We start from the raw sequence: 24490 nt of genomic DNA, 5'->3' as shown, positions 1-24490 counted from the left end.
TTCTTTTATGCCTTTAGTTATACTAATTTTATATTTCCTTTCAGCATGTAGTTCTATTATTTCAAGTTTGGGGAGCTCTAATCCTGTTTGTTGTATTTGCTGGCTCTTGTTTATGATGGATTGTTTCCTAATGTTTTTAACTATGCTTTCATCTTTAGGAAGGTTCAATTATCTTACCCCATGGGGATTCTGGGTAGTGGAAATAGGACTCTAATATTGTTTTGTTTTGTTCCATGAGCTGCATGGGAATCAATTACTAGACCTGAGAATTTTATTACATAGAGACCATAAATTCAGCCCCTAAACCCATGTAGGGCCAAGTTTTTGGCTTTTCAAGGGGCTTCCCATCCCCAACCCCCCAGAGCCCAGACAGAGATAGTCAAGCTTCCTTATTAACTTTACCTGTGGTAGAGTTTACCCTTTCAGGCTGGGATTTTACCCTACTTACAAACTAGTACATTAACCTGTTACTACTTCATGGATGCTGGCAGGAGGCATGAGATGCCTGGGTCAGAGACACTGCACAGCAAACAGCATGAGCATCATTTTTGTGTCAATTCCTCTTGCACACCAAGTCCCACAGGGGTGATGCAGAAGGGCCCAGATGGATGCCTACACATGCAGTGGCTTCTGTCACAAGAGAGGAACCAACCTGCTCTTTGATTCAGAAGAAGGCATTGCCTCATCCCTCAAAGTTGCTTGCTGCAAACACAGCCCTGAGAAGTGCCCCAGTAAAGAATGATCAGAGCTTTGTATTTGTGGCATAACCAGCCAGAATGTCCAGTAATGCTCAGGGCCCATAGAAGATCAAAATCACAGAAGGTGATTTTTATATAGGTGGTTTATGGGTCAAACCTTAAGAAATGCTGCCATTAAGAATGAAATCACAGAATGAATCAAAGAATTACTATGGGCTATGGTTTTCAAGTGGAAAGTAATCGACTTCTTGGTATGGCAAACCCTCCCTCCACTCTTCTTTCGCAGAGACCAGAAAGGCAGATGCCACTTCCAGGGCTCCCTCACAGATGGGCCTGGCCACATGACCAGCTTGGTTATTGAGACTTAAGGAAAAGGCAATTGGAAAGCTTCCCAGAAAACTTTGGTTTTCAGATAAAAGGGACATATTTAGCTGTAGCTAGCCCTTTCTCCTTTATACTTTGAATACAGACATGCTGCCTGGAGCTATGGAGCCTTCTTGCATCCATGAAAAGAGAAAGCATAAAAACAAATCCAATATTCAGAAAAATAGAAAACAACCTGATCAGTGTTAGTATTGTGAGTAGCTAAACAAACACTTGCAACTGTTTTCTTCTAGACTTATGTGAAACAAAGATAACCCTATTTGTTTAAATCACTGGAAGTCTGTTTTCCATTTCTTGCAGCCAATTCCTGATGCACTTCGGTAAAGATCCTCATTTCTTTTTTCCTTTTTTTTTTAACTTTTAATGTTTTCATAATTTCAGATTCACAGAAAAGTTGCAGATATGTAAAGAATTCCCATATACTCTTTACCCAGATTCCCAAATATTAACATTTTACTGCACTTGCTTTATTATTTCTTTTTCTATATATATGTTCATTTTTCCTAAACCATTTGAGAGTAAGTTGATATGATGCCCCTTTATCCCTAAATATTTCAGTGTTTATTGCATAAAAACAAGGGTATTCTCTTACATAACCACAGTATAATTACCAAATCAGGAAATAATCTTTGATATAGCACTGTTATCTAATCTGCAGATATTATTTAAATATTTTGCAAACTGTCCCAATATAATATTATGGCAAAAGAAAATCTAGGATAACTCCCAATATTCAGTTGTCATGTCTCTTTAGTATCCTTTAATCTGAAACAGTTGTTCAGTTTTTGTATGTCTTTCATGATTCTGAAAAGTTTTGAAGTTACAGGCCAGTTATTTTGTGGAATGTCCCTTAGTTAGGGTTTGTCTTGTATGTCCTCATGATTAGTTTCACATTATGCATTTTTGGTAGGAATAGCACAGGAGCAATGTTGCATTCATAGTTTATCAATCAGGATGCACACGATGTCAACTTGTCCTATTACTGATGTTAAGTTTGGATCACTTAGTTAAGATGCTCTCTGCCAGGTTTCTCCACTGTAAAGTTTCTATTTTTTCCATTAGTAGTCAATACAACTCTTGAAGGGAGACAGTCTGAGACTGCATAAATATTTTGTTACTCAATAAACTTGCACCCAACTAGTTTTAGCACTCATTAATGATTCTTGCCTTTTCCCCATTTATTTGTTTATATTAGAATGGGCTCATGAATTCTTATTTTATCCAATTAGGTTATAATCCATTACTATTATTATTTTTATATTTAAATTATCCCAGCTTTAACCCTTAAGCTGGCTTCTGTATCCTTTTAATATGCCCCCATCCATTTTTTAGTATTTTTTTCTTTTTGGGCACAACAAGATATTCTGGCTATCTTGTACTTTTTCTTCCCAGCCGCAGATCCAGCCACTTCTCCAAGCAGTCCTGGTTTCTTTTAGTGGAAAAGCATGTTTGGGCACTGGTTCTTTTTATTTTTGGAAGCTAGTCTTTCTGAGTTGGCTTTTTGTGAGAGGAATTATCCTTTAATTTCTGTTACATCATCCTTCCAGTTGTATGCCTTTTCAACCCCTACCTCCAGATTTCCCCTCACCGTCCAGATCTCAGTGCCTCTGTACCTATAGGAACTGGGAATGTGTTTCTCCAGGGACAAAGGCCAGTGACTGTGAGCAATATAGTGAGTTTAGCAAGCATACATTTTTACATAATCATATCAAATTTATTTTCTAGAAAATGGGGCAAATTTTAGAATAAATAACTGCAATTTAAGGCCAAAAGTGTTTCACAAATAATTTCACCAAACTCATATTGTTGAATGGGATCCAAAACTCTTTAGCAAAGGTGATATACAAATACATATTTTTGATTTTTTGTTTCCTAAGTAATATTTAACAGTTATTGAGAGCTTAAAGTCAGGTTCTATTCTAGTCTCCTCTTTTTCCAGCATTTCACAGAGTGTGTTCCATGGAACATGAGTGTCAGAGATGGCTAAGAGGAGCTTCCCGAAAAGTAGGAGGGGTGGGACTGCATAGTCAAATACATTTGGGGAAAGCTAGGCTACACAAAGTTAAGCTGGTCTCTTGACCGTGGGATTTCTGAAAGCTTTTTTATTTTTACTTATTTTTATTTTTAAAATTTTGGCTGCTCTGGATCTTCATTGTGGCGTGAGGGATCTTCATTGCAATGCATGGGCTTCTCCAGTTGCGGCAGGCGGGCTCCAGATCACATGAGCTCAGTAGTTGTGGTGTGTGGGCTTAGTTGCCCCGCGACATGTGGGATCTTAGTTTCCTGACCAGGGATAAAACCCACATTCCCTGCATTGGAAGGTGGATTCTTAACCACTGGACCACCAGGGAAGTCCCCTCAAAGCTTTTTAATACATTCATGTGTGTTCTGACTTCTAAGTAGAATGGTGGGATACAGCATTTCCCAAACTTTCCTGATCATAGAATATTTCCTATAGAGCACTGGCTGTCCCAGTGTTCCACAAGGTTCCACTCTTCCAACATCCAGTAAATCAACTCTGCTTCCTAAACATCTCTAGAATTTACCTACCTCTTTTCATCCTAACAACCACCATCCAATTCAGGCCACCAAATCTCTAACTGAGACCTTAATTGGTCAACTTGTGTATCAGTCAGGGTCCCAGCAGGAAACAAATGGCACGCTGAAACTGGTAATTTGAAGAAAAGTTAATAAAGAAACAGGGCAGGGTTTATGGATGATGCAGTACCTCCCGGGTCTAGTTACAGCAGGAATCATTAGCACTCTGGGCCTGAAGGGAATTGGGGAGGGATTGCTTACTGCAATAGGGAGAAGGTACTTATTTAGAGAGAGCAGCCTGATAGGAGCTCTGGCCTTTGGTAGGGAGAGGCAGCCAATTCACAGTGACCTGGAGGAATAAATCTTAACCTCACCTTATTTTAGACCTTTATTTTCCTTGTGGTGCCTGTCATTGGCCAAACCCAACCAGAAGCTGGAGGGAGACACTGATGCAGTCCATGAGGCCAGCTTCCCAGGGCACACAGAATGGAAGGTAGACAGTGGATCTGGAGGGACAAACAGGAGATAGCTAGCACAACCTGTCTTGAGTTTTGACTCCTTATCGCCATCCAGCTCCACATTTCTAAGGCCCAAATCTGATCATTTCTTGCTCTTCTTAAAATCCATCAATTGCTTCCTATTATTATTCTTGGAATAAAATCAGTAGTTTAGCACCAGCTCATGAGAGCTGCTGGTTAGCATCTTTTCCCAACTCTACATTCAGTGACCAATGGTGTCAAGCTTGAAATCAGCTATGGGGAGGTATTTACACCATGGAACTGGCAAATGCTACTAATCATTATTTTTTTCTTTCATAGAGCTGCATATTTTAGAATAAAAGCATTTTATTAAAAGAAAATAATGAATTCAGGAAATGTTCTTAAAAAACTATCTCCATTGAAAACACTCAGAAACAATGACCAACATAATAGTGATGAGGGCTCCTAGCACCCAGACTATATTCTCTAAATACCCTTTCCCACTAAAAGTAACAAGGGCTCCTTGGAGAAATAGCTGATTCTGGGGTGATGGGGGTGGGAGGAATTGGGAATTTGGGACTGACACACATATACTATTGATACTATGTATAAAACAGACAACTAATGAAAACATACTGTACAGCGCAGGGAAGTCTACTTAGTGCACTGTGGTGACCTAAATGGGAAGGAAATCCAGAAAAGAGGGGGTGTATGTATATGTATAGCTAATTCATTTTGCTATATAGCAGAAACTAACACAACATTGTAAAGCAACTGTACTCCAGTAAAAGTTAATTTAAAAAAAAAGAATTCTGTGGTGAGAAAAGTAACAAGATGTGGCTGGAACACTGGGGTCATGACAAAAGAACTCAAGAGTCTCCACTAGAAGGTACTTCTACTGGCCCAAGAGGGGACAATTTGAGCATGTAAAAAATTAAAAATTAAAAAAATATATGTATATCTGCCATGAGTGGATTGAAAGACATCAAATATATCAAAAATCTAGGGCTTTCCTGCTGGCGCAGTGGCTGAGAGTCTGCTTGCCAATGCTCGAACACAGGTTCGAGCCCTGGTCTGGGAAGACCCCACATGCCATGGAGCAACTAAGCCCATGCACCACAACTACTGAGCCCGTGCTCTGGAGCCCGCAAGCCACAACTACTGAAGCCTGCATGCCTAGAGCCCATGCACCACAACAAGAGAAGCCACCACAAGTGAGAAGCCCACGCACTGCAACAAAGAGTAGCCCTGCTCGCAGCCAAAATGAATAAATAAATAAATAGATAAATTTTTATTTTAAAAAAATCTAGGAGTCATGTGATTAAAAAAAACAAAACCTCATTGGTCAACTTTAGTAGATGTTAGGGAACAGTCTTATTCTGAAAACTGGTAAATAAAGGGAGAGAAACAGCATTCATTATCTTTCCTGTATAGTCTTCAAGGTAACCAAATAATTAATGATAGGACATTCTTTTTAGAAAAATTCTGATAAATGAAGAAGGAATGATAGAATATCACCATTTTGCAACCCCTAATGAAATAAAAAATCTAGTCAGTCATTATCAGTGGCTGCCGAATCCATGTGATATATGATGAAAAGCTCATGGGAAACTTTATAACAAATGGGTCAAGCTGACATTTGAACCTAATAATCAGACTTTACATCTCAAAAAGATAAATCCCTGATGTGCTGTAACAGGAATTCTGAAATATTTTTGCCAAAAGGTTGAAACTGAGTCCGACCCACAACAATGTAATAAGAAACACCAGAATATAGAAATTCTATAGGATCAATATCAAATACATTACAAGACTTAAAAAAAAGAGAGAATTCATAGATTAAGAGATTTAAGAGACCTATCAACTAATAGATGTAATGTGGGGATCTTGTTTGGCACCTGACTCCCATATATGAAATGTTTAAGCAATTGTTAAGATGTCTGGGGAAATGTAAACACTGACTGCATATTCGATATTTCAAATTTATTTTTTAGGTGTGATAATGGTTTGGGGATTTTTTTTTTTTTTTAAGTGTAAGAGTGTGATTTCTCACCCTTGGTACTACTGACATTTTGGACTAGGTAGTTTTCTGTTGATGGGGCTGTTCTCTGCATTGTAAGACATGCATTAGCAGGAACCCTTGCCTCTACCCACTAGATGCCAGTAGCACCCCCTTAGTAAGGACAGCAAAAAATATCTCCAAATATTGCCAAATGTCTCATGGGGGGGGGGACAATTGCTCCCTATTGAGAAACGCTGTGTTAGAGATACATACCAAAGTATTTGGTACGTATACATACCAAAGTGGTTGAAATGATACTGTATCTGATTTGTCAAAATAACCCAAGGGAATGTGGGTGACTGTAGAGATATGAGTTTGACCCTGTATTGGTAATTGTAAAGGCTAGACAGTGGACACGTGGGAGTTCATTATACCATTCCTTCTGTTTGTACGTTAGACGTTTTCTGTAATAAAAGTTAAAAAATTGTAGTGCCAAAGGAGTATTAAAATATTTCTATTTTTCCAAAGCATCATTAGCATATTAAGTTAAATAAGTTGTCTCTAAGTCAGAAGGTTTATGAGTATAGTTCACAGTCATTTGATGTCTTAGTAAAGCCCCTGGCCTACTTCCTAAGTCCCAAGTCCTGAAGAAGTGGATGATCTAAAGACAGGATAATAAACTCTTTTCCAAACTAGGTAACTTTTTTTTTTTTTTTTTGGCTTTCAACAAAACTAGAGGACCTAATCATGCTAATCACGTGATAATTTTTTATAATAATTCATTGAGATTTGGGAGCTATAACTAAGGAGTCCTAAGAAATGGGTGACATTATCACAAAACACCTTCCATTCCATATACTTATTATGACAGCAAAGGTTCTCAAAGCTTACATTTATAAAAGTGAAAAATAGGAAGAGAATTGGTCATGAGCCCTATCTCATTATAGCAAGTAATAATACTTATCCATAAGTTTTTTAAACCTTCACTTTAAGAACTTTATTAAGAAATACATTTCAAATGTCTTAGAATTCTTTGTCAAGATAATATATAAGATTACTTTGATCAAAAATGCATTAACAATAATTATGATGCAAAGTATGTTTCTGGATTGAGTTAACAGCCTTATGGTCACAGGAAAAAAAACATTTTAATTTTTTTTTCTGCGGTACGCACGCAGGCCTTTCACTGTTGTGGCCTCTCCCGTTGCGGAGCACAGGCTCTGGACGCGCAGGCCCAGCGGCCATGGCTCACGGGCCCAGCCGCTCCGCGGCATGTGGGATCCTCCCGGACCGGGGCACGAACCCGCGTCCCCTGCATCGGCAGACGGACTCTCAACCACTGCGCCACCAGGGAAACCCTAGACACATGAGTTTTAAAGAGAAAAAAAGATGTCAAGTTTCCAACTGACGAAGGGCTCTGTTCATGTGCCTTTTAAAATAGGGGTTCCATTGCAGTGTTCTACTGAGGAGTTTCCTTCTCATACACAGTGGGGTGCTATCTTCAATTAATAACACACAAGTATTAAAAAATAAAATAGGGGGTTCCATTGGATACCTTTAAGAGTGAGGTAATTTTTACCTGGAATTTCACAATGTTGGCAATTACACTTATACAATTTAAACAAAAAATTTGGATGCCAAATTTAAAATGTGTGGAGGGGTGTACTCTTCTCAGATTCTCTTTGGTTTACACAGGTTTACAAGGTGTCTACAGCACTGCTGAGGCACCCCAGCTCCTTTCTGCGAGGCCTCACGGTGGCCACTCTCTTCGAGCATCACCCCAGGTGCTATCCACCTTTCTCCTCTTATTTTCCTCTCGTCCTGGTCTCCTTACTTAACATCGTTATACTTGATAAGCACCTTCCTAACTCCCTCGATTTCTTTGCAGGACAATGTAGAGCATGTTGTTAACGTGTATTTCAGGTTTCAATAACACACGTACTCGATGGCATCTTCCCATTTCGGAATGAGGACACAGGCTCCGAAGGGGTAACTTCCAGAAGGGCCCACTGCCAGGAAAGCCCAGGTTCTTACCACGTCTCTCTTCCTCAGAGGCCTGTGGGATCTCCAGCCATGCACACAAACCATCACCTCCAATTTTGCACTTATGTTTACTTTAGAATTATTCCGTTTCCCCCCCTTGTTTCATATTGTCACTGATTTTCCAATATAGTCTGGCCACAATTTAAAAACACAACAGGATGGGACTTCCCTGGTGGCGCAGTGATTAAGAATCCACCTCCCAATGCAGGAGACGTGGGTTTGATCCCTGGTCTGGGAAGATCCCACATGCCGCCCACGCACCACAACTACTGAGCCTGTGCTCTACAGCCCGCGAGCCACAGCTACGGAAGCCCATGCACCTGGAGCCCGTGCTCCGCAACAAGAGAAGCCCCTGCTCGCTGCAACTAGAGAAAGCCCACGCGTAGCAACGAAGACCCAACTCAGCCAAAAAAATAAAAACAAAACAAAAACACAACAGGATGTTTCCATATGAATTTGTATGTTAAGTAAGGGTGCCCCCCGGGGCCGTACTTAAAAGGAAACCATTTTTCCTCCCTTTTGCTGCTGTTTACTTTTTCCATATCCAACTTCCCCTAGTCTTTTCTGGTGACTTGTATGTAACATAGAAGTCCCCTGAGGGACACACTATGACCTAGGGTGCTACTGTCATAAAACATTTAATGCTGCTCTAATTTGAAACTTCCAGCCATTAGCTGACATTGAAGTGTCCACCAATAATGATTAAAAACAATTCTGGATTATTAAAAAAAAAACTAAGTGACATTATGTTAGTTCTCCACCTCCCCCCACCCCCCGCCCCAGTTCTTTTTATGTGGAGGCTACTTCAAGCATTTTACATTTAAGAAGGTTAAACTCACAAGTTAAAAATTGCTTTGAGATAGCTGACTTGCGTTTGTTCGTTCAAAAAGACTATGAAGGGGTTGTTTTTGTTGTGGTTTTCAATTATTAAATCTCACTCTAGTTAACACTGTTTTGCAGGAACTGCTAACAATGACACTGAGAAAAAGAAACACAAAAACGAACAAATGGCCTTTTATTTCATACAAAGATACAAAGGAAATTGTGTGCAACAACAATCTGATGGGCAGTCCAAATTCTTGAGGGAGGAAATTCATGGTAAATGTCACGATGGCTGGTTGAAGAGAATGTCAAAGAAGGAGAGAGTTGAGACAGAGATTGCTATAGCTAATAAATTAAAATAAGAGCTACAAGGTTTCAATGCCATGACTTGAGCTCGTCTGGGCATCCTCAACACTGTTAACACGGTTAATTCTACATAGTTACCATCAAACTTCTTGAAGTGTATTTTGTGCTATTTTGCATTAGAAGTTGTGTTAAGGGAACTATATCCTTACAAATAATTGAAACATCATATTTTGTTAAAGGAGTTGTGAACTTTGCTCACTGTCTGTCATGAATGTGGCCTTTGGGGCATGACATGCATTTGGGATGAGTATCATCTTTTAAGGTAAAAGGGTTGACAATTTGGTTGGTCCCAGTTTTTGAGGCAATGCTACTTATATAACATCTTCTTTTAATCTGAGGAAAATATTTATTAAAAAATTGTCTTCCAAAATACAACAAAAAACAAGGTGAAGGTAGTGGAGACTCCTTCCGTGGCACTCCACACCTCACCTCTTCACCTGCCTGTGGGCTGCCTGGAGTGTGTAGACTCCTACAACTATTACATTTGCACCCGTGGACCTGACTGAGTAAACAGTCCGTCATGAAATCCACATTTCCAACACTTACATTTGTAATTGGGACACATCACATGATTTGTTATTAATGAAACAGTTTATTGGCTTTAAATATACATCAGTAAATTTTTATATGTTAGTTTATGTTTTACGATAAAAGAATACTGAACCAAAACATCAGAGAAAATAGAGGCTCAGTAGCATGATTTCAATATATTTTCCTGAATAAAAAGATTTTTTTTAAAAGCATATGACTTAATCTAAGAATGAAAGCTTCTTAAGCTCAATGTTTAGAATTGGATTGTTTGTGATTAAATTAAAAAACTGGAGTTCATAAAATAAAGGCACAGTGTGGGCAGCAAGAGAAAAGAAAAAGAAATAGGGAAAAATAGATTTTAATATCAAGTATAACATCAGTTGGCTGGTTTTGTTTGTTTTTGTTTCAGTCTATTTAAGGCAAGATTATCTCTCTGCAACCCTGCAGATAAATCCTAGTGTTTTAGCTATAAGAAAGTTTTAAGAGTTCAGATATACAGATAAGCCAATTAAAAAAAACCCTTTTCTTACAGTATTCTAAAGGCTTTTGAAGCATTATATAAATCTTTAAAATTCCTATCACCCACATTTTAAGAAATAAATCCACACTTTAATAAGACACTCTTAAGATATAAAACAGTTTTGAAAACAATTACATTCTACGCTAGGGCTTACCCATTCCTTTGCCACAGGGACAGAGTGGACTGTCTGAATCTAGTCAATCTCTGCACTAACGTAACACAAATGAGCAGTCGCTCAGACCATTCCGAATTTACCTAAATAGCTTAATTTTATCAGTGGGACTCTCCCATCCACTGAGGAGAGAGTTACACTAACAGAACTGCCCAAATTTAATGGTGAAACTTAAAAACAATATCCCCCTCTTTCTAGAAATGCTTCCTTTGAACACAGAACAGTGACTTCTATTAGCTCCCGCCCATAAAGGAAAACAGAATGGAAGAGAACCAATGACTCCCCGTATCCTTCCATTCTACGGATGAGACAGAAATATAAGGAACTTTACTTTTAAATGACAACCTAATAACTATGGATAACCTGACATTTTAATTATGTGTCTTATATGTATGCATGTTATCGGTGCTAATGGCTTCCACTTCTAAATAACAAGAGTTCAAATCCCACCATCCCTATTGCTAATTGAAACAAACACGAAAGCTTACAATATAGTAATGCAACCTCTAAGACTGTAACAACATGAGAGATTTCAGGGGAGTTCTCACTCTTTCCTAAGGGACAGAAGAAAATGCAGGAATAAGAAGGGTCAGACTAAGCCTGAAATACAATTTCCCTACGAACAAGGGGCAACAAATGTCCCATTGAGCAGGAGGGGTTAAACATGTGGCACTGGGGGTGTATCAGATTGAGGCAATGGTGTGGGCTGGGTGTTTGCTTCCTATGAGTAGAGGAGCACCCCTAGAAAGGTAGCCGAGAGGTACTTCTTTCTTCATCCTTCTGGGCTGGCAGCAAATGATCAATTACTTCCCGTAGAACTTTTTGTTGAGAAGGAAGATCAGGAGGTTGACATTTACCTTCGCTCTATCAAATAATTTCATGACTGCGACGCCTTCATACTGTAGTTGCAGCAGGTCCTGTTCAAAAAATCATTCTGACAGTTAATCAGGTCTGTGGAACAAGAAAAGGAAGGACACAATGTAGGGAGGGATCCAGAAGGAATGAGGCATGCCTTGTGTGCCAGGTATGAACTGGGGTGAGAAACAAGTCCCCAACTATGGAACTGCCTGCCCGCAGCCTAGTTCTTCTAAGTGATGTGTCACCTGGAGAAGGTGATGGCATTTCAATCCGTGACGAAATATACTAACAACTGAAAACAAGATAAGGCCAGTAATGTCTCAACACCATCTACTAGAGTCTTAATTTCTATTTCAAATGACAAAGCTTTTATACCCTGAACGCAAGGGGAAAGAGAGGACTAAATGTTTTTTATGTGTTTACTATGTGTTCCACAACGTAGAAGCACGTTAGTGTCTTTTCAAGTCCTGTCAAAAATCCTATCAGGTATGATTATCTCAAATTTAAAGATGAGGCTTCTGAGGCTCAGAGATGTTAAATGACCTGCCCGACAGTACAGAGCTGGATGTGGTGAATCTGGATCTGACTGCAAAGCCCCTGCTTTCCCTACTACCCTCCACTGTCCAGAACAAATTGAGGAAATCTGAGTGGTCGCACCCCTAAACTTTGGAAGAGTGGTGATGACAAAGCAAGAGTCAAAGGGCTTGAAGGGATCCCGAAAGTTCAACCAATTCATCTTTTGGAAAAATCTTAGCAGCTCTATGAGGACGAGGACCCTGGTGCATCACCTGCACCTAACATAATACCTTGCACCTGGCAGTCATTCTGCACTTAATGAATTTGTGCATGGAGGAATACACTACCTGAGGCAGACTGGGCGGCCTACATGAACTTGGTGAAACTGAGGGAATAATAGGATCTTTTCTGTGTAAGGACTTGAGTTAGCTATGTGCATCACAAAATCATTTCACATCTGTACAGTTAATGTGTTTTGAGGGTCAACTGGTCACTAAGAAGGAAACAAAGAAATACTACCTGTCCTTAAGGAGTCTGCAGTTTGGAAGTTAAGAGGAAAATAAGTCAATGCCTGTGGTGAACAGGGGTTGTCTCTACAGGTTATGGAAGTGAAGGAGAAAAAAACTGTGGCTTTGCTGGTGGGGCAAGCTTTAGGGGTTGTAACAACGTGAAAGTCCTCAATAAATGATGGAAGAATAAGGGGTTGGGAGGGAGAGCCCCCATTTAAGGGAGATCAATGTGTGCAAGAGCCCAAAGGCACGTTCAGAGAAAGGCCCCTGCCCAGCTTCACGGAGTGCAGCCCTGTGTGGGTACCAACAGTGAAGCACTGTGTTCATAAAACTAACAGAGGCTGGACATTACCTAGGAATCCTTCTGATGCACTGACATTTTTCGATGCAATAAAGAGAGAGATTTCAAAATAAAAATTAGGGACAGTTATGTTACAAAATGATTCACTGCAGAATTCTTTTTGAATTTAAAATGGGATTCGGACGAATTCCCTGGTGGTCCAGCGTTTAAGACTCCGTGCTTTAACTGCCAAGGGCCTGGGTTCGATCCCTGGTTGGGGAACTAAGATCCCACAAGCCATGCGGCATGGCAAGAAAAAAAATATCATGTTGCATAATAGTTTCAGATTGGAAATCCAGGTCCATCATTTCTTTTTTCATTCTGATGTAGCTCACGCTGTTGTTTGTTATTTGGTCTGTGATCCCTATTTATTAAGTCAGATTCCAGTAAAAAGTTGTTTTCTCTTAAAAAAAAAAAATCCTCAAAAAATATATAAATAAATAAAATGGGATTCAGTTTTACAAAGATGCAATTTACACACATCTTGTCAGAAGTACACCTTTAAGCCCCTATATCAAACCAAAATGAGAGGGGAAAAAATACATAAGATTTCAAGCTACTGAGAAGGTTTATAATTTTATACTGTCAAGATATGTACCTAAGCATTTTGTTCAAGCCCGAGGTATAAGCTCAATTTAGTGGCAACCTTAAGTGTAAGCTTCAGATATGCTTTCTGAAGATTTACACACCTGCAAAAGCTCTCCAGCCTGTACCGCTCAAATTAGACACACAAAACTCCTCAGCTCACTCACTGCTGACTGTGGGCAGCTTTCCCCACATGGGTCTCCTTTTCAGCCATTCTCCTGACAAGAACACAACTACCTCACACCCAAGGCTTTCGGTTTTACCTGGTGCAAACCCACCTGATAATGTAACATAAACGTCTCCATCTGAACTCCCATGAATTTGGCTTTCACTTCAAAGTCTCCAACTTCTTCTGTTGGACTGATTTCAAAGATAACATTTTTAAACCTGTTGGAACACAACATCGTAAGGGTATGATTTCCGTGTTCTCATGTAAAAATATTCTGTGAAATGCAGAAAGGAGATGAATAAAGTCTTCAAAAGTGAAAAGGCATACAAAATAAAGGTGCAAAGTACTTCTGCAGGTGAAGCAGTGTGGGACTGCTACTCTCAGTACCATCTACTTTGGGATCTGGAGAGAAGGGTGGCAGCCTCTCCTGGCAGCATTTGCTTTCCACTGGAAGAGGAACCACTGAGGAAGGCCACAAATGGCCTCTGAAGGGATGATGTCAGGAATCATGTTGGCCTTCCATGTGGCCACTGCTGAAACCTAATGATAAAAGGAGAATCAAGAGGAAATCGGGGGCTTCCCTGGTGGTGCAGTGGTTATGAATCCACTTGCAGGGGACATGGGTTCGAGCCCTGGTCTGGGAAGATCCCACGTCGTGGAGCAACTAAGCCCGTGCACCACAACTACTGAGCCTGTGTGCCACAACTACTGAAGCCCGCTCACCTAGAGCCCATGCTCCGCAACAAGAGAAGCCACTGCAATGAGAAGCCCGCACACCGCAATGAAGAGTAGCCCTGCTTGCCACAACTAGAGAAAGCCCACGCGCACAGCAACAAAGACCCGATGCAGCCCAAAAAAAAAAAAAAAAAAAGTAAATAAATGAGAGAACTAATTATGTTCTGCAAGTAAAATGTTTAAAAAAATAAAGAGGACATTGGGCTAGAAGGAGGAGGAAAAGATGCATGTTTGAATCCATGCATGTCTGAGGACTGGAAGAGGTAAGTAAACAAAAGGCGGGGGAGGGGGGGTGGAGTGAGGATGGTCAGAATGAAAAGAACCAAGAGAGGAGGTTTTCTGAAAGGAGTAGGTGCTACAGAATAAACCTACTGAGTACCATCAAATATAAACTACTATTACTGAAAATATTTAGGGTATCACTCACTCTGGACACCTTACATGCCCAGAAGTTTTAATACACCAGAAGGTGGGAGTATGCTGTTCCCCAGGTGATCAAAGTGTGTCACCCCAGATTTCTAGAACTCAACTACAGAGCAAACTGATCTATTGTGAACAGCGCTGAGAACCATGAAGGATGCAAGAGGGCCACTAAGAAGCTAAACGAGAGGTTACAAAATCCATGTACTAAAACACATGCATTTTACTCAATAGGAGACCCTTTATAAAGATGTTTATTTTATGTGATAAATAATTTTATTTTAACTGGTTTGGTTTGTCATCTGTTTCCTAAGCCCATGGTAGCAAATTAAAAAGAAGAGTCAAATAACAGTAGGCACTTGAACAGTAGTGGCAAATAATGACAAAAAAGAAGGGAGGAGATGATAAATTATAAAACAGATTTGAAAAATGGCATAAAGTGGTCAACTAAAAAAAAACCTCAAAAGACCAAGGTCCCCAATTGAAAAAATGATCAGAGAAAACATAGATAATAAGCCCTGTTTAAACACACACACACAGGGACTTCCCTGGTGGTCCAGTGGTAAAGAATCTACCTTCCAATGCAGCGGATTCGATCCTTGGTCGGGGAACTAAGATCCCACATGCTGCAGGGCAACCAAGCCCGCGTGCCGCAAACTACAGAGCCCATGCGCTCTAGAGCCCCTGCGCCACATCTAGGGAAAGAAAACCCGCATGCCACTGCTAGAGAGAAGCCCCCACGCTGCAACTAGAGAGAAGCCCTCGCGCCACAACGAAGAGCCCACACGCAGCAACGCAAGATCCCGTGTGCCACAACTAAGACCCAACACAGCCAAAAATAAATAAAATAAATATTAAAAAACAAATAAACACACACTAAAAAACTCAACCAGAATTCTAAAAATGCTACCTTTTAATCTATTAATTCAAAAATATCAAAAACTGTTTTATTACTCAATGATGGCAAAGAAGTAGTGAGGTAAGTAAGCACTTTCATACACATTTTAGACACTGCTAGAAAATATATATATGAATTAAAAAATTTTTTCAACTGCTATGGAAAACAGTTCCTAAAAAAATTAAAAATAGAATTATCATATGATCCAGCAATCCCAGTTCTGGGTATACATCAGAAAGAACTGAAAGCAGGGTCTCAAAGAGGTATTTATACTTCCATGTTCATTGTAACATTATTCATAATAGCAGAAAGTGGAAGGAACCCAAATGTCCATCAATGGATGAATGAATAAGCAAAATGTAGTACATGTACACAGTGGAAAACTATTCAGCCTTGAAAAGGAAGGAAATCTGTCACAGGTTACAACATGCATGAACCCTGAGGACATCATGCTAAGTGAAGGAAGCCAGACACAAAAAGACAAGCATTGTATGATCCCACTTATATGAAGCACCTAGGGAGTCAAATTCATAGAAACAGAGAGGAGAATGCTGGTTGCCCGGGGCTGGGGGGGAAGGGGAAATGGGGAGTTGTTATTTAATGGGTATAGTTTCAGTTTTATAAGATGAAAAGGTTCTGGATTGCACAACAATGTGAATATGCTTAACACTACTGAACTGTACAATTAAAAACTAGTTAAGATGGTAAATTTTATGTTTTGTGTTTTTTACAATAAAAAAATATTTTTATACTCTGACCAAAAATTACATTTTTAGGCATCTATGATACAAAAAAAATAATAATAATCTGAGGCAGAATCAAAGATGTACATATAAAGGTGTTATCACATGTGTAATAATGTAAAAAGTAAAATCAACTTAAAATGTTCTACAACAGGTAAATGGCTAAATTAAAACTACAATATGGAATATTATGTGGTCATTAAAAAGGATACTTTCAAACTATGTGAAAAATGCTCACAATGTTATGAGGAAAAAGCTGGATACATGACTATAAACAGTATCATCCCAATTTATGTTAAAAAAAGTAGGAAGGTAAGTAAGTAATCATAGATAATCTTTATGTGAATAGAGGCACAGAAGAAAATATACTAAAATGATTTCAGTGGCTATCTTTGGCTTGTTGGAGTATAGGTGCTTTTTCTTTTTCTTTATGCTTTACCACATTTTCAAAGTTCAACAGTGAATACATATTATTTTATAATCAGAAAAATATAAAAGTTTTTTGAAGCAAAATTAAAAAAAAAATTTAAACAGACACAGTAACAGAAAGCTCAGCTGCCTGAGATCACAGGGTTGACTGAGCAGGTACTCAATAAAATGCTTGTTAATGGCAGCTGGGCCAGGACCTGAGGGAGGATGGTCAGGTCAGGTCAGGTCCATGAACCACATGTAAAGCAAGCTGGTGCTTCCCAGAAAAGAAGATGAGGGTAAGCCCCTGGTTCATGCCTCAAGTGGAATAAAGTACACTCCTCTTCTTGTTATTCTTTATTTATCCTTGGTTTGGGCACAGAAAAAAAAAAAAATGGAAGGAATGGCTTCCTGCTTTAAAGAGGAAAAGTAGGATGTCCTAAGACAAATGTTCCACAAACAAGGAAAAGAAATACCTCTCTTCTATGACAGGCAAATTAACTCTGAGTATTAGGCCAAATTCTGTACATAATTAATTAATTACTTATTTTAATTAATCAACTATAAACACATATAAAATATAAAAATGATTATCCAGATAAGAGAAATAAAGTCAATAAGATAAAGATATGACAAATAAAAAAATCAACATATAAAACAAAGTTAAAAAGCAAATACTCACTGATTCACTTGCAGGTCCTCAATTTCCAGAAGAACTCCTTTTTCATGTAGTCTTGCTGCCGTGTATTTCAGAGAAATCTTTTTGCTTTTCTTTCCTTTCATTTCCCTAGGCTTTTTGGAGACCCTGTAAAAATCACATTATGTCATTTTCTATAGGTAACTATCTACTATGAATCTTTGTTGGTAACTCAAGGATATGAGGTCAGAAAACAAACTTCCCATACACAAGCGTAAGTAACAAACCAATTCTAAAATGGCAAATAAATGCTAGGATTCGCCTAAGCAATATCTCTGCAAAACAGGGAAACATTACTAAATTGCTTTTGCCTTTGATTTAAACTATACATTTGAGAACACACGATGAATTTGACAGTGTCTGAATCCTTCTGTGTCCCTCTCAGAACCTAAGCACCTAAAGTAAGTGTGAGGGCTTCTAATGCCAGCCTGAGGGAACTGTACTGAACCCCAAGGGAGTCACTCTAAGTTCCTTGGCTGTGCAGAGAAAAAATAAAAATAGTTTAGAATACGAAATTTTTAAAAGCATTTAAGCCAGCATAGCAATTACAGAGGAATGGGAGCAAGGAAAAAGAAACAGATGTCAGAAGGCTGTTGGGATAATCAAGGCGAGAAATGGTAAGAAGAGTAAGCAAAGGAAGAATACAGATGAATGAGAATGGTATCTGGGACTCTCAAGGGAAGGGTCTCAAGATCTGGGGCAGAAGAGCTGGTAGTTGTGTAAAAGGTAATAAATCCCTATGGCTGGCAACTGAAATATCTATCAAAATCACAACTGCACAAAAATCTTAACCCAGCAATTACATTTCTAGAAATCTGTCTTCAAAAACATGCCTACAGGGGCTTCCCTGGTGGCGCAGTGGTTGAGAGTCCGCCTGCCGATGCAGGGGACACGGGTTCGTGCCCCGGTCCGGGAGGATCCCACATGCCGCAGAGTGGCTGGGTCCGTGGGCCATGGCCGCTGGGCCTGCGCGTCCGGAGCCTGTGCTCCGCAACGGGAGAGGCCACAACAGTGAGAGGCCCGCGTACCGAAGGAAAAAAAAAAAAAAAAAAGGAACCAGGGATGCTTGGAGAAAGAGCTAATTCCAAGCCCAGGGAGGGAAAAGTACAAATTGAACCAGAAACATCTTGTGCCACAAAGTCAAGAAGGGCTCAAAGAATGATGGGGACATTTCAAAAGGACACAGGCACCAACTCTGCAAGATGGGTTAGGTGGACCTGATTTTCACCACTTCACAACAGCCCTGCCTCACTCCATGAAGCCTTCAGGGAGGAAGAGGAAAAGCACAGACACAAGAGTAAGCAAGCTATAGAGAGGGGAAGCTGATGTGGCAAAATGTTAAGTACAAGTGAATCTAGGTGAAAGGTATATATGGGTGTTTATTGTTCTATTCACTGAAACTTTCTGGGGTTTCAAAATTCTCAAAATGAAAAGTGTGGAGTAAATAATAAACTAACCCTTCTAATAAGCAGAACCTGTGCTTAATCACGTCGCCTCTCTGGATTTTCAATTTCCCTCCCTATAAAATGGGCAGGCTGAATGGTTTGTGGCCAGCAACAAGGAGGCTGCATCAGATCTTCCTTGGCAGCTAAAAAAAAATCATGGTCTGGGAGCCTGTGTCCAGGAGGTGTAGAGGCCAGGGAATCTAATTGTTTATGATGTTCCTTAAGTGATTTTTGAGGCACAACCTGGTTTGGGGGCCACTAAATGATCCCTTTCCTAGATTCTTTAATTTCTAGAGCCAAGAAGATATTTTGGAACACAGGATGCTTAGAAATAGGCATCCTTGAAATCCTCCACACATTATTTATTTACACCATACCATAACAAATGGGACTAGGAAATTACACAAACAATGAGAAGAAAAATAAAGGACTATTGCAATAAATAGATCCAGTGTGTTGTAAATAAAATTTTCCTATGTCACTTCAGTTGCCTCTACTTCTTTTTCCCCTGACATTGACTCTTCAAAATAAAATACTCACTTGCCCTTGCTGGCTAAGTTATCCAAGCAGGTTTTGATGTAGCTTTTGTAGTAGTCCACCTGCTCTCCATAAAAGGTGGCCTTAGAGTTCAGAGCAGCGTACGTCTGCTGCAGTTTCACCAGCTCAGCCTTTCTCCTCTGTCGGTATCTCCGCTGATTCCGAATATCCTGAGACATAATTATTAAAATTACAGAAATAATATCATGTGCTTCTTGAATCATTAACACTAGAACCCAGCAGCGCTTAACTTTGCCTTGCTTGACCACACATTTTTAATAGACAGCAATTCTTTTTTTCTTACTCACCTCGAAATTTTTTAAAGATTTTTGCCCATATATCTGGAGAAAACCATAATTCAAAAAGACACGTGCACCCCAATGTTCACTGCAGCACAGTCTACAATAGACAGGACATGGAAGCAACCCAGATGTCCATCAACAGAGGAATGGATAAAAAAGATGTGGCACATATATACAATGGAACACCACTCACCCATAAAAAAGAACGAAATAATGCCACCTGCAGCAACATGGATGGACTTAGAGACCATCATACTAAGTGAAGTAAGTCAGACATAGAAAAGCAAACATCATATGATATTGCTTATATGTGGAATCTAAAAATGTTAGCAATTTTATGTTCAAAAATTAACGAAGAAATTCAGATCTCATCAATTTTTTCCCCATTTCTATTTAATGAGGCAGGGAAATGTGTTACTTTTACAGACCTCCACATTCTCATAATTGACTTGCAAAGCTGGTTTAAACCTCTTAAATATGTCGTCAGGAGAGGGAGAAAAAGATAACTTTAATATAACAATTACCAAGCTTGCAGTTGTGCATGGTGTGATTTTAGGGCGACAGCAGAGAATGCCTAAACTTCTCAGCCTGCGCCAGAGCCCCTTACTTGAGAAGATTCACACAAATCAAGATTTGATGATCAACTTGATGTTAATTTATATTTCACAGTAATCATTAAAAATATCTGGAGGAATTCTTTAAGGCCAAAGACAAACTGAGACATAGGAAGCTCTAATTAAGGTTTTCTCCCTACTAATTTAATTTAGGCCATGGAATAAGCCATCAAAGGGCAGGCTAGGACCTCATGTTGGAAGAGTCAGAAACGATTCCCCAGAAGAGAGGACTCTAATCTCCTCTCCTGAAGGTACATTGAACTGAAGGTACGTTGTCACCGGAACAGCTACTGTCTCCTCACAAGCCTCTGAGACAGCTTTAAACATGGCCAGGCCGTCACTGTCCCCCAAATGCCGTACCCTGGCAATGTCGTTGATCAGTTCCTGGTATCTGTTCTTTGGGTCCACGGTGCCAAGCTCTGCTAGCTTCTTCAAGCCTGACTGGATCTTCTCCTTCTTCTCCTGAAGAGTGAGGTTGCTGTCTTCCTTTGCAGATTTTGACTTTTTCATCTTGTCAGGAGTTTTGGCGTCACGGATAGCACGTCTCTGCATGGCCCTCTGGTGTTCTGCTTCCTACAGTAAGAAAAAGAAGTTCGTGGCAAGGTCTCCACACTGAACCACACTTGAATTTATAAAGCTCTCAAACTCTATTCTGGGGGACTTCCCTGGTGGCGCAGTGGTTAAGACGCCACACTCCCAATGCAGGGGGCCTGGGTTCGATCCCTGGTCAGGGAACTAGACCCCATGTGCATGCCGCAACTAGGAGTTCACATGCCACAACTGTCTGACTCCAGTTTATGCATGCAGCAAAGGAGCCTGCATGCCACAACTAAGGAGCCCGCCTGCCACAACTAAGACCCGATGCAAGCAAGCAAATAAATATTTAAAACAAACAAACAAACAACTCTATTCCGGAAATAGAGGGGAACAAACTTACCCCCACCCCCGACAACTGACAAAGAAACTGCATGAAGCAGAGACAGCTCTCTTTTCATCTAGAAGAGAAACATCTATGAAGTCAGATGTTGGCTTCTTAGGGCTTCTTTCCTGGACAGGAGATTGGACTCCACTGGGTACAAAATCCCTCGTTTTTTCCCTATCACACCAGGGACATGGAAATCATTTAATTTTATTTGAAACCCGGCTTGATGAACGTTATAACCACACCAATGCAACACCAGTGGTCAGTAAATTCTTGCTAATCCTTTTTGCTACCTCATCCCAGCTGAATCACGCTCAAGCCTTCCCTCTTTCAAACATGCTGCAAACGCCAGTAAAGAGACCCTTCTCATATCTGCTCTGTCTCCTAGTCACCAACCAACGTTTGTCTGTTATGTTCCCACCCACCAAACGATCCACACTTGCTGTTGCAGTCTTTCAGCACTTTCCTCGCAGTCTGGCTTCTCTCACCAATTCTCGTTACCATTCCGCCCATCCCCAATCCAGTGCCTTTTCTTAGTTGTTGCCTTGATCATCTTCTCTGCACTTTTTCCTTGCCCTAAGCATGCGCTGGTACCTCCAAGTGGCCCATGGTCATTTCTTTGTAAGTGTTCTCTCTCAAAACTTCAATGATCACCTCTATGCTGATAGATCCCAGCATATGGCTAAGGCTCTGGTACCACATTTTGAACTGTTTTGTACTGGGGATGTTTACATTTGGAAAGGTTTGTAGTTCAGACTTGTAATTTTTCCCGAACTGGAGCAATTCCTTTCCCAATATTCCCTTTTCTTCTAATGTCAAAATTACTCTTCATCAGATAACGCAAAGAGCATAAACTGGAGTCAGACAGAACCCGATTCAAGTTTGGTTCTGCCACTACAAGTGAATGATCTTGGGCGAGTTATTTAACCTCTAGGGGTCTTAGTTTTGTCATCTGTGAAAGGAGGATGAAAAGACTCACCGCATAGGGATAGTGCAAGGATTACAGGAAAGAACACAGGTGAAAGCACCAAACTAATAGCAGATTCTCAGTAAAGACCAGTTCCTTCTTCCCTACTTCAAATTTCCTTCCAAGTTTAACCAGTTGCAGTTACTGGTTATGCCTCTTTTCCTGCCCATCACACACAACTAATGAGTAATTAGTCACAGCATCTAAACGCTGACAATTCATTTAAAACTGGTTTTCAAATAGTCCTCCCTGCAGCCTTAAGGGTTTCCCAGGGATGCCACGAGTCCTGGAGGGTGGGCTTCCAAGGGCCCATCCCTGGGGCTGCCAGAGTAGCTCCAATTTTACCTCTTTTATATGTTGGGCTTCCAAATACATTGTTACTTAATGAAAAGGATTCCCATGCTCAAAAAATTGAAAACGAATGACTTGACTTACTTTTCTCATTTTATAAACATGAAACAGAAGGCTTAAACGTGACCCATCCGTCCCTCCCCACTGCCATGCCACCCCTCACCCAATTGGACCTGGAACCCTGTCACACACACAGATGACTCAACTACCATCTGCTCTGACAGCACTGCAAAATTAATCAATGTCAAATGGTCCCAAAGGTTACAAAGGCCCTTTACTCCTATCTCTCTGGTGCAAAATTCCTAAGTTTTGGGTTCTACATAATTTGTCCTCACGTTTAATTTCTCACTACTCACCCTCACCCACACCTTCATTCTAGATATGTAGGTCTGGTCACATCATGCTCTGCCCTCCCTTGTGCCTCTGTTCACGGGGACTCCCCGGTCTAGAACGTCCCTCTTGTCATACATGCATGTTCTTTGTAAGCTTGGTTCAAGTCCCATACCTCCCTGATGCTTTGCTCCTCACTGGACTCTTGCTTTAATTTCTAGCATTTTCAGGGCCAAAACCATAGTGAATTTTCAGTGGTTTTCTAACTGTTTCAGGGGCATATGTCACATGTCTCCAACTAAGTTCACGGAACTTAGGAGCCACATTCTATTCTTTTCTCCTATCTACCAAGGCACTTAACAAAATTCTAACTATATAGTATTCAATAAATTACTGGGCAGACTCACTGATTCTGCCTCAGGTTAAATTAAAGCACACACACAGACTGCATGTAAGTGCCAGTGAGCTCTGTGCCCTAGAAACAACCACCTCTGGATTTAGGAACCAACAACTTTCTCAATAAGCCCTAAATGCCACCACATCCAGGCCCACCTTCCAGTGACCACCTGTCGCCACCTATGTCCCACCTCCTCAGCCTTGTCACGTGCCTATCACAGGAGCACCTATGCATCTTACTGTGGTACCTGGTAAACCCCCAAACTTTACCTGTTCACTGGTGGCTGGTGTTTCTAGGATTTCAGTCAAGGTCTCTCCCGGCTGGAACCGGATGACATCCACAATCAAACGTTTTGTGCTGAAAGGAGGTGTGCGAAGCATTTAAACATTAGCAGGTGTCCTACTTCCTTCGAATGGACCTCAACAGGAGCAGAGCAAACACTACCTCACAGAGTCCCACTGGGCAGCCCTAATGCAAGGTACGCAAAGTCCCAGGCTTACTTACACAGTTATGACAGAGTGAGTACCAAGGTTAGGATTTCCAAGCTACAAATTCATTTCAGTATCTTATTAGCAAATAAGGCAAGTAAGCCCTGCGTCAAGTATAATACATGAGGTGACTGGAAATGTATGAGGCTTAAATGGCTGAGATGATCATTTTAGGGATGAACAAGAGGACTCATTCACCAAGACCAAGGGACAGAAGGGATCACTGGGTTACACTTACTCCGTTCCTCCTCCTTCCAATACTCACTTCAGTAAGATGGTCCGAGCGTCCATTTCTGCATTCTCATCTCCAGGCACATCAAACTTGTTGGTCAGTGTGAGGGACACTTCTGTCTTAGCGAGTGCCTCCTTATTTGGGTCATTTAAATTGCCAGAGCCTTCTCCTAAAGTTTTGGGACGGTAGAAAGAATCAATACCGTAAACAGAGGAGACATTGGAGAGCAGATAATAATTCAAGTAAAAGATAATGCAAGTTTAAGAAGGTAGTTGAATAAGCCTATATGTACACTGTGGTGAGGACACCTTTTACTGAGAAATAAAACATCATGCCAAATGGTAAAGGCAAAGGATCCATAATAAAATAACTTAACAAATGTTTGAGAAATCATTTCAACACTGTAACATTTCTCTCTCAAAATACTCTGTTCAGGGACTTCCCTGGTGGCACAGTGGTTGACATTCCACGC

The 24490-nt window shown here is 40.4% G+C and overlaps 1 protein-coding gene across 1 annotated transcript in view; it reads right to left on the bottom strand.

Annotated features, from left to right (window-relative positions):
* Positions 1–9143: 9143 nt before the first annotated feature.
* The window catches only part of IQGAP1 (IQ motif containing GTPase activating protein 1), a 102454-nt gene continuing 87107 nt past the window's right edge, over positions 9144–24490 (bottom strand). Inside the window, exons 32-38 of the mRNA XM_079913249.1 lie at positions 24052–24187; positions 23568–23655; positions 20692–20904; positions 19419–19585; positions 17419–17541; positions 13642–13750; positions 9144–11472 (exon numbers count right to left, since the gene is read on the bottom strand). Of these exons, the coding sequence (XP_079769375.1) occupies positions 11359–11472; positions 13642–13750; positions 17419–17541; positions 19419–19585; positions 20692–20904; positions 23568–23655; positions 24052–24187 (950 nt within the window). The 3' untranslated portion in view covers positions 9144–11358. The remainder of the gene's footprint in view (positions 11473–13641; positions 13751–17418; positions 17542–19418; positions 19586–20691; positions 20905–23567; positions 23656–24051; positions 24188–24490) is intronic.

The sequence above is a fragment of the Stenella coeruleoalba genome (genome assembly GCF_951394435.1).
Source record: "Stenella coeruleoalba genome assembly, chromosome: 2".
Classification (NCBI taxonomy): domain Eukaryota; kingdom Metazoa; phylum Chordata; class Mammalia; order Artiodactyla; family Delphinidae; genus Stenella; species Stenella coeruleoalba.
This window is presented reverse-complemented; position numbering and strand designations above follow the sequence as displayed.